This window comes from Xyrauchen texanus, chromosome 28 (genome assembly GCF_025860055.1).
Source record: "Xyrauchen texanus isolate HMW12.3.18 chromosome 28, RBS_HiC_50CHRs, whole genome shotgun sequence".
NCBI classification, from domain to species: domain Eukaryota; kingdom Metazoa; phylum Chordata; class Actinopteri; order Cypriniformes; family Catostomidae; genus Xyrauchen; species Xyrauchen texanus.
In genome coordinates this window covers 35,901,234-35,912,294 of record NC_068303.1, presented here as the reverse complement: position 1 = coordinate 35,912,294, position 11,061 = coordinate 35,901,234, and the positions used below count along the sequence as shown (strand labels likewise).

The 11,061-nt window shown below is 38.7% G+C and overlaps 1 protein-coding gene across 1 annotated transcript; it reads right to left on the bottom strand.

The window, feature by feature from the left end:
- Positions 1–1,233: 1,233 nt before the first annotated feature.
- LOC127621724 (zona pellucida sperm-binding protein 3-like) lies at positions 1,234–7,328 on the bottom strand. The gene is made up of 8 exons (XM_052095440.1): positions 6,777–7,328; positions 6,576–6,694; positions 6,397–6,500; positions 6,148–6,325; positions 5,965–6,082; positions 4,832–4,914; positions 4,670–4,761; positions 1,234–1,277 (listed from the first exon to the last, which is right to left on the bottom strand). The coding sequence occupies exons 1-8, from the start codon at positions 7,326–7,328 to the stop codon at positions 1,234–1,236; spliced, it is 1,290 nt and encodes a 429-aa protein (XP_051951400.1).
- Between the last annotated feature and the right edge of the window lie 3,733 nt (positions 7,329–11,061).

Sequence of the window (11,061 nt, the reverse complement as noted above, 5' to 3'; positions counted from 1 at the left end):
CCCACTTCAATCCTATCATGTCCAAATGGTGTTCCGCCGTGTTACACGTTGCATTTATTAATCTTGCAATGAAAGTGACCAGTTTCTTCTTCTCGATCCATGTATTCCTCTTATCTTTCTGTTCATTTGTTTCCCCATGCTCTTTAATACCTCCTCCCTCCTTATTCTGATATTCCTGACCAGCCAACCTAACTGTTTCAGCATATGACACCTTTTCTTTCACCCTAATCTGCTGCACCTCCACCTGTTTATTAAGTGCCTCACATCCCCAGTAAGCTACACTGTGATATCCTCCACAATTACAGCACTTTGGTTTCGTTCCCTCACCACACTTCTCATAATCATTTTCCCCTCCATGGCTGGCACACCTTCTCTTCCCTTTTCACATTTTGGCTATATGTCCAAACTCTTGGCAGTTATAACATCTCATTGGTTTCACTACATACTCTCTTACGTTATACCTTAAACATTCTAAATATACCTCCTTAGGTATTTATTTTCCCTCAAATTCAATCAATACAGACTCTGTCTCCTTTTTCTCTATTCCTTTTGTTATTATTTTTACACTTGTTACTGTGCCATTTCTCATTCTCAGGTTTGCCATTATTTCTCTACTATTAACATTTATGGGAACCCAATATATCACCACTTTGCAACCACAAAACCTCTTTTTCCCAACTTTTATGACCTTTTGGACCTTAACTTTTCCAACATTTGTCATCTTTATACCCTTCCCAATTTGATCTTCATTATTAAATCCAATTAGTAAATTTCCATCTCCTAGAATCCTTGCGTATTTCACTTTCCCTATCTGTCCTCTGATGATTTTTGTTAATTTGATCGGGTCTAATTTCTTAATTCCTCCGTCTCCTATATTCAGGACTATATTTAGTCCGTCCTTCCTTCTTTTTTCCACATCTTGACTTCCTTCACTTTCAGATTCTCCTATGGTAGGTGCCTCTTTTGTTTTGTTTTTTTTTCTCCTTTTTCCCTTCCCCACGCTTTCCCATTCACTTACCCTCCTCTCATCTTCCTCACTACAAACCATGCTATTACTCACACTATCTGTCTCTTTCCCTGCCATTTTCCCCTAGGTTTGCAAGGAAGTTTGTGATATTATCATTCCGGACCTATACAGGCCGTCGGTCAATAATCCCACTCCAAATTCCCCACAATACCCAAATTTAACTATATTCACTATACCTTTACTTCACCGTCCTAAGTCTTCCCTATTCAGTCAATCTGGTTTAACCTCTGATCAGTAGAGCCAGTCAGCCCTGACACCAGAGAAAATAACAAACACAACGTCATCTTTATGAACACCATTAATCAATCAAATGCTTAATGCACACCAATCACAAGGGAGAGGCACAGGTGTGCTCAATAACAGAGAATTGAGCTTAAGATTAGCAACAGCATTCTCTAATAGGCATGCACAATAATGAATACGCAGACACTGACATGATAATGATAAAAAAACAAAAACTTATTAAAGCCATGTTATTGGTCACTTATAATTACGATGCACGCAACCTTTTAAACTCATAGTAATTGAGATATATACATTTAAAAATTCACTTGTTACATTGGACCTTTTAAAATGAACTAGTGAATTTAGGATGCTTTTGAGATTTTTAAGCACATTTTTAAAGGAAATGGTGACCATTTACAAGACTTGTAGTACATGCATAAACGGTGCTGATTAAATTCTAACCTAAATTCGTGATGTAGGCTATCATTCTATCATTTTAAGGCATTAGTCATTCTAAAGAACAGCATGGCAACATGGCTAAAAGTTGTGGGTAAAACCAGAATGTTAGGATGTAATGACTTTTTGAAACATTTGTCATGAGCCTGTTTGTTTAGATATTTAAAATTTTAAAATGTTTCTTACATTTGGAGAATCTTTGGTTGTCTTTAAATAATTGCATGTCTGCAAATATTAAAACAGCAAATTATGTTTTATACATGTGCAGGGGACATTTAAGGTATAATACAGTTGCCCTCCTCCAAAAACACGCAGCACTACCCTAGTCCCCCCAGTCAAATTGGTCTAGAACCGCCTCTGATTTTCTGAAGCAGCTGCATAATTTCATGTCCTTTATTTGGCACTTTAGCTTCACTTTCATTTTGAGCATCCTTGGCTGGGCAGGGTGTGAGTAATAGAGAAAAAAACAAGTGTTTATAAAGTCATAAACAGCCATAGTACCTGTGATTTGTATGAAAGTGAACGTACAGTTGTTGTAGCACCTCTAGTGTTCATTTCACCAGGAAACTGCAGCAGAATTTAAAAAGCGGCACATAAAAGTCAGTATTATTCAATCTATCGGACTAGGTTGTTCATGGTCTGTGGTGGAAGAACAATTTACCGCAAAGTCTTAAAAATGGAACCAAACATCCTGAAGCATTCTTAGGTGCTGTCTGCCACCTAAGCTTACAAAGATTTGAAATGTCCTCTCATGACATGGATGGACAGATGGGACAGATTCTACAGATGAAAATATGCAATCCATCTCTTTCCCAGGCAGCTTATAAAATTGGAAAAAGAGATCAGGATGCTACCAAGGTATTCCTGCATGAAAAAGCTACCTCACCCTCAGTAGGTGGAAGGGGATTTCAATATCTGATCCCAGGTTAAAAAGAGAGTAAAAACCAATAATGGGAACTTGATTAATGTTAATTAATTGACTAACTAATTATAGTTTGCACAAAGGTGGAAACAGACCATATTTGTAAAGTGTTAGGATGCTTGAAGTAATTGATCTAACAGCATCTTAGAAAGTGTTATACTGTGACACCTCTAATTTAATTTGCATATGACAATAATTGCTTGTGAATGGTTACTGTTTAACTTTCCTTTTTGTCTTTCTCTTCTGCATTTCTGAACTACTAGATCTCATTGCCTTGTGATGCTAATTGGAACTGCAGAGAGCAACCAGTAAACTCAATATATTGCAAACCCAAGTCTGAGGTTTTATTCCCCAATATGAATATTGAGGACCCAACAGTTACCCCAAACACCACTCACATTAAAATGAAGACTTCAGTCAAATCAGTAATCTTATAAAAGCTGTTGTACTATATGTAGAGGGTCAGCACATGGGTGCCGCCATGTTAAAATAACACAAGCCTAATGCTACTCAAACTCAGTAACCGTCCTGCTATTTGACACTTTCACTCAGGGATTAGAATAATCATGGCTAACTGTGAATACTACATGTCTACAATGGCATCTGCAACTGAAAACTACTGATTTTAAATGCCACATGCAAGCTGCTAGGTGTCAAAGTCCAAGAGTGCACCTTTAATCTGATCTCACCCTGATGTCTCAAAGGAGCTTACAGTTCATGGTCCACTATTACCTTAATACCAACACACCACCTGATCTTGCTTCATGAATGCACACAAAATCAGCCCCACTAGCCATTTTCCACGATTCAAAAAGAGGAATTTCTGCTTCAGTGCAGTGTTTAATGGTATTATTTCATGTTTATGTTATCAAAAGACATTATCTGGAATTAGTTCAAGTCAAGGAAGCCAAGAAAATGGTTGAATTGAAGAAATGGACGAAGATTTGTCTTTAGCAAAACTAGGTCAACATTTTCAAAACAATTAACATGGCAATCAGAAAAATTATTGTCCTTAACAATAGTAAAACATTTAAACATTTATCCTCGAAACAACAATTTTCAGATACAAGGCTCATGCTTTCAAAACAGTAAACCATATCCTCAAATGCACGTCAGGATGTCTAATGTCTTCATATTGATATGAAGCCCCAGCACCACCAAGATGCCACTGTTGGGCCCTTGAGCAAGGCACTTAACTCCAGGTTGGTCCGGGGGATTGTCCCTGTAATAAGTGCACTGTAAGTCGCTTTGGATAAAAGCGTCTGCCAAATGCATAAATGTAAGGTTATCATGTTAAGTTTGGATGTATACAAGCGTAGGTTACCTTTTAGACCTACAGGAAGTCAAAATTCAGGCTGCAAAGGAGGTGACTTTTACAAAGTTTCAGGATTCCAGATTTTTCTGCACAATGCAATCTTTCAATGCTTGATAAATGTTTTTTCCCCAGCTCTAATGTTCTGAGGAGCCCATCGTGCCTTGTGTTTTTTCGTTACAGTATGTTGCTTACATTGCATGTTGCTGCATCAGAATATAAGCTCCAGGTGAAAGACAGAAATATTGCTATTGTATAAAACAATCCTCATAGTAATACATGATAAATGGCAATCTGGAGAAATAATTGGACACACCCCAAAAGGTTACTGGGTGGAGTAGTTTTGCACACCCTAGTCACACCTTTTGTATAAATGTATTGTGGAAACTGGAACATACATTAATAACCTTTAACAAGACTTTCACTGAACATTTAGAATGTACTTTATTTGCAATTTCTCAGCATTTCCACATTAAGAACATGGCCAAATGGGGTCTCCTGCCACAATATTTGAAGCCTATACACATTGTTTAAAATAAAGCACATGCAAGTCACTCATACATTTTTTTATTGCCAATGCTTGCAGCCCACAACATCAGCTAGAGATCAAAATGGGACCAATGGTTGCTTTACCTTCGGAGACAATGCCTGAGGAAAAAAAGTAAAACCTCAGAAGAGGATATTTAGGACCCTTCAATAATATGGAACAAAGGTTTAAACAAATTACCCAAACCAGATATGTCCCTCCCTTTCCTGCTGTAGCCACATGAGGAGTCACAGCACATGCACACCTGGTTATCATCATCCGCAGAAGTCCATCTGTTGAGAGGGATGAAAACGGTTAACCAATCTGAAGTTAAATTGTCTAAAACATTTGGTTAAGACATACCCATTGTTGAAGGAGCAAGCCTTGCTTTCTGGACTCGCGGAGGTTGAAGCCATGACAGCTTTTAAAGCACATGTGATATAGATCTACAAGAGACAAAATCAAACAGGAGGCAAGTTACTAGACCAGGGTTGGGAGGGTTAATTAATGCTGTAAAAATGTCATTTTTACAGTAATCCGTTAGATTACTCAAGGTCAGTAACGTATTCTAAATACTTTGGATTACTTCAGCAACAAGTGCATGTAAAATGGCTAGAAATAGTATTTTAGCCTAGCGTAAAGCTGACAACTTCAAAGAATTCCTTCCATTGCTTCTGCTACAAATGTACATCTGTCTGCTCAAATGCACTTTGGATAACATCATTTATATGTTTTTTTTTACTGAAAAAGGACCAAATATTAAATTAAACAAAGCCAATAAAATGCAATGTAATCTCTTCAGTAATCAAAACACTTTTGGAATGAAACCAATTACCAATGATTTAATTTGTAACTGTAGTGGAACAGTTACTTATTTAGTATTTTAAAATAAGTAATCCCTTACATGTATTCCATTACTCCCCAACCCCAGGGCCATTTCAACAATAGAAGAGCTCAGGCCCATGAAACTGGATACCATTTACCTCAAAGACTCAGCTCCTAATTTTTATAGTAAATTTGCAGTAAGAATTCTTACATATTATATAGCCAATAAATTACAGGTGCAACATGCATCATTATTTGGTTTTCAATTTCACAAAAAAAGCCACTTTCCAAAAAAAACCAAGTCGTCAAAGACAGTCAACTAATGTAGTAAGCGACTCAATTCGATTTTTGACTGGTAGACCACACAGAAGCAAAAACAGCTTCAATAAACGTGCGCAGACTGCACAGCACTCACGTGCATAAAAATAGAACAATATTTCTGTTTCATCTTTTTGCAGTTCAAATCCCTGTGCAACTGTACAGGGACTTAGAGAGAACTAACGCAAACACGGTTTAAGATGGACAACTCAGTTCATACGCATGTGACCGGCTATTGACAAATATATTTGATGCTGAAGCAGTCTGCAAAGATGCACATGCAGCCCATATTTTGGAACTACAGGAACAATGTCATTCTGCTCACTTGCAGAATTACAGCCCCCATTACGTACCGTGCCACTAGAAGCTTGCTGGAATCTGAAAGCTTCCAACTGAAACTGCAGCTTTTCGCCCTGAACCCGGTGAATGAAACTGGAAGGAGAGCCTGTAAGCTTTGCATCAATCAGGCAGCTGAAGAAAGAACCACCTAGTTAGGCAATGTCTGCACATGGGAGTTTAAGAAAATCCTTACTCACCCATGGTTCTCAATAAAGGAATATCTTGGAACGGAGTTTACGTCAGCAACCGCAGTAGCCACACAGCCATCCACAAATACACGCAAAGGAACATGGTTGTACTGCTTCACTGAGGCTTCAATGTTCATGAACTCTCCCAGGAAATACTGATTGGATGGCCGCTCAAACATCCAGTCATCTGCAATAAAAAAAGCTACATTGGTGACATCATTTCAGATCCGGTTCTAAAGATCACAAGACACTTATTACCAGTCATCAGCTTCAGGGTGAAGACCAGAAAATCCTCTGAAACTCTAGTAGCGGCAAAAGGAACCCAATTTGGCATCAAGACATTACTGCTCACATTTTGAAACCTAAGAGGTGTAAAACAGGGATTGAGTAACAACTTTAAGCAGAAGTGCTTTAACAACAAAAAAAAAAAACCCTACCTTGAATAGTGACATTCAATTCCAACAGCAGCTGCATCAGCCCTTATAATGGGAGTTCCAGTTAAAGCCTCAGGGGTGTAGAGGAGGGTAAAGGTGTACACAAGCTCATTGTCCGTCATCTGAAAGTAATAAAGTCAAGAATGTGTCAGTGCAAAGACTCAACCCTCTATTAATGTAATGGACCTACACGCAGTCACTCACCATTAGAGAGCTGCGACATGCCTGGAGTTCATTCTGAAAGATGAACACTTGAGCATCTGGATCTTCACCTACAGCTCCACACCCTCCTAGACTGAGAAATGAAGGATTAACCAGCTTGCCAGTCCCAAATAAGTCCTTCTTAATCTCCACATGCACAAAGTTCTCCCCACATTGTGCTGCAACACTCCGGGCAGTGTCAGGTAGCTTCAACTGAAATGGCACATTTGGCTGTTGGGGTTCTTCTGGCATTACAGGATAGCGCCAGTTTAACGGCACCACTGGACCTTGCATTAGCTGCTTGGACTGAGTATTCCCAGGCTCTTGAAAAACCTTCCTTGGATCTACACCAGCAGGACTCAATGCGGTTTTTGGAGGCCTAAGATAAGCTGACGCCTGTGGATCTCGAACAACTTGAGCAGCTAAAACCGGTGGCTGTTGCTGCTGGAATCGTAATGGATCACGGACTTTTTGAAATCCTGACCACTGCTCCATAGACAAACCAACTGCAATAAGCAGCAGAAAGCTCACTCCACTGAAATCCACCAACCCCATTGCTATGAAACTCTGAAATTCTCAGCATATCTGATGTTCTTCTGCTGTGCCTTTTTGAAGTGCAGGAAATTAAAGTGGCTCCACCCACTTTTGACAAGCTTAATGATTCATCAGACATGTTCATTTAAAGGGCCAGCACACCCAAAAGGTAAAATTTTATTATAATTGATTTATTCTTCTATCATTTGAAATCTACACCATTTTTCTAATTCTATGGAAAACAAAATAAGTTATTTGTCAGAATGTCCAACATGCTCGCTTCCATAAAATGGAACAGAATTTAAACTGTGTCTTTAACGCTCCAAAAATGACAATTAAGTACCATAAGGCGAGTTCATACAACTCATGCACTATATTCCAAGTCTTCTAAAACAATGCAATAGCTTTGTATAAAGAACAGATTACATTTTTATTATTATTCATTCTTCATTGAAAAGTTTGACTTCCCGTTGGTCTAAAATTTAACACACGCTTATGTACATCCAAACCTAACATGATAATACACTTAAGACCAAATAAAGCTTGTGTTCTCCTTTTTTTGGCTGAGTGTCCTGTGCCTCCAGCTGTAAATGAAGTTCTTGACTTGATCATTAACACAATAGATTTGAATGGGCAGAAGTCAGGACATTCGATGAATAATTATTTAAATTTGAGCATGCTCTGCTTGGAGTTTTGACAAAGGTTCATGGTTTTAGAAGACTTTAATATAGTACATGACTTGTATGAACTACTTTTATGGTACTTAGCTTGAGAGATTCATATCCTATTCAGTTTCATTCTACGACTGAGAGAAGCTTAAACATTCTGCTATGTAAATGGTTCTCCAGAGCGAAAACTTTTTTTTTTAAACGACAATTTGGGCAAGCAGTTTCTTTAAATCACTTTCCTTGCCACAATTGGGCCAACATAAACCACAGCTCTTATGAAAACAGGTCAAGCTTTAAATAGTTGACTTAAAGTTTTAGGATGTTTTAATGACAAAGCATAACCAAAACTTGTTTACTATGTCTTTCACACAGTACAAATATCTCATGACTCACAGTTAATGGTTAATCCATTTATAAGTTATTAAAATGTGCCAGGTTAAATAAAAAAAAGATAAGTGGAGGTCATTTGGAATAGACTCCAGCGTAAATGCGAAGATGTTGCCATTACCACAATGCATAAAAGGACATCAGTTGTGCTTCTGTTCTTAATGGCAAAACACCCCATAAAATTATGTATGTATTAAGTATGGTTCAAGTCTGCAATTTACAGGTTTTATGTTTGTTTGACTTTAATTGCACCTTGATTTACCAATCTGCAAGATTTTTTGGTTGCTGTCTAGGGAGGGGTTGAAAAGAGACCTTCAAGCCGTTAAGCTTCCCATAGTCTGCTGAAACTACATCAATCACAGAAGATCACGCAATGTTTTCAGACGAAGTGGAATTCAGATTTTATATAAAATCTTTATTTGGAAGGGTTATTTGCTGCTTAACACAGTGCCTGCAGTGTGTATAAGAAGTCCAAATAAAAGCAAACATTATTTTAATAAAAGAAATCAGTATTTAATCATTTTTCATGTTTGATTAAACGTAACCGTAATAAACATGAGATACTGTTATAAAAACATGATTTGTGAAAGTTTAGTGGAATAGAATGTGTCAGAATAAACACATTGGTAATAGCATACTATTATTTCTGCCATAATGATACAGTAGTAGTAATGTATGTGAAGTGCAATTGTAAACACAGCCCCTGAAGCACGTGTCACTGTTGTCACGTCAGTCTGGCCAATTGCGAATAAGCAGTGTAGTCATTCAGAGCTCGTGGAGCTTCTTTGAAGAAACTGCAGCGGCTGAACTCGTGGTGGGACGTGTGGTGGCGCTGTGTCAAGTCAGACAAAATTTCTAACCAACATGCACTTCTTCAGTATGGCATCAATCAGTTTACACAGCTCTGATTGAAGTGCAACATACCTATTCACCCCAAGAGCATTCATGCCCAGATTCAAGTGTATATATGTGGACATTGGTAAAAACATTTTAATCAGCATTTAAGTGAAGCTGAACAAGAGCCTGCAAGCATTACTTCCAAAATGACCAGCATTTGTTATTGCACCCAACAGCCCTCTGAGGCTTCTGGCTTCTCTGGACAGTGCGCAGACATGATACAAGTTGTGATCCCTTTTTCAAAGTTGCATTTCAAGTACACTACAAAGAAACTGATCAAATAATTTCAGGGGACAATTTCTACCACTAAGAGGGTGAGGAATGATATGGAAAACCACAATACACCAATCACAAGTATTTATTAGCAACTTCATACAATACCCAAAACGTCAGTCAGGGAACACAATGGTTACTTTCCTTTGTGAAACCAGACCTGAAAAATATAAAATAAATATTGGTGACCCTGGAGGGCTGCATACAGATAAATAATAATAATTACTTGAATCAGATAGTGCTCTCGCTTTCCTGCTGTAGCCACATGCCATGTCACAGCACAGGCATGCTTGGTCATTGTCATCAGCAGAAGTCCATCTGTAGAAAGGGGAGAAAGGTTGCCAACCACTTGCATTTAGAATGGGCAAGTAATCAGGCAGGACATAAGGAACCCTTGCTCTCTGGACATACAGAATGAGATGGACAACTCAATTCATACGCATGTGACCGGCTATTTACAAATATATTTGATGCTGAAGCAGTCTGCAAAGATGCACATGCAGCCCGCTCTCTGGACATACAGAAACTGCTTTTAGAGCACATGTGATGAAGACCTACAAAAGGGGATGGGATCACACAAAGGGGTAGGAGACTTGATCAATGCAACATACTGTATGTTCACCTACAGACTAAAAGCCTATTACATACAGAGTCATTATTGGCTTGCTGGAATCTGAAAGCCTCCAGAAGGAACTGCAGATTTTCACCCTGAACCCAGTGAATGAAACTGGAAGGAGGGCCTGTTAGTTTTGCATCAACCAGTCACCTGAATAAAGGAACTTAAATTAGGCTCTGTTGGCACATGGGTGAATGATGAGATCATACTAACCCATGGTTCTCAATAGGATTATCTTGGAACAGAGTTTACATCAGGGACCGCTGTAGCCACACAGTCATGCACAAATAGACGCAAAGGAACATGGTTGTACTACTTCACAGAGACTTCAATGTTGCCCCAGGAAATATTGATCGGATGGCCACTCAAACATCCAGTCATCTGCAATGAAAAGCCACATTGGTGACACCACATCAGATCCAGTTCTAAAGACTCAAACTCAAAACTCCTTCATTACCAGTCAGTAATTTCAAGGAGAAGACCAGAACATCCTCTGCAACCTTTGAAGCAGCAAAATGAACCCAGGATGGCTTTAAGACATTGCTGCTTACATTTTTCAGCCTAAGAGGAGGAATGAAGGATTTCAGCTGGCCAGTCCCAAAGAAGTTCTTAACCTCCACATGTACAAATCTCTCCCCACATTGTGCTGCAACACTCTGTGCAGGGGCAGGTATCAAATCGTATCAAACCGCAGCTCAAATGGTACATCTATTTGTTGCGTTCTTATGACATTACGGGATAGTGTAATGTCAAAGGCACCACTGGACCTTGCATTAGCTGCTTTGAGTATTCCCAAACACTTGAAGAACCTTCCTAGGATCCAACCCAGTAGGACTCAATACAGGTCTTGATCTTGCAAAATGTTACATTCTAACATTTATTCTCATTTCATTTGAAATTCACAACATTTTTC

Excerpts from the sequence above, each read along its gene's own strand:
- LOC127621724 (XM_052095440.1), bottom strand. The coding sequence starts at position 7,328 with ATGGGGTTGGTGGATTTCAGTGGAGTGAGCTTTCTGCTGCTTATTGCA. Across the intron at positions 4,915-5,964 it reads AGCAAGCTTCTAGTGGCACG|ATCTATATCACATGTGCTTT; the intron begins GTACGTAATGGG and ends TGTCTCTTGTAG. Across the intron at positions 4,762-4,831 it reads GCTTGCTCCTTCAACAATGG|ATGGACTTCTGCGGATGATG; the intron begins GTATGTCTTAAC and ends CCCTCTCAACAG.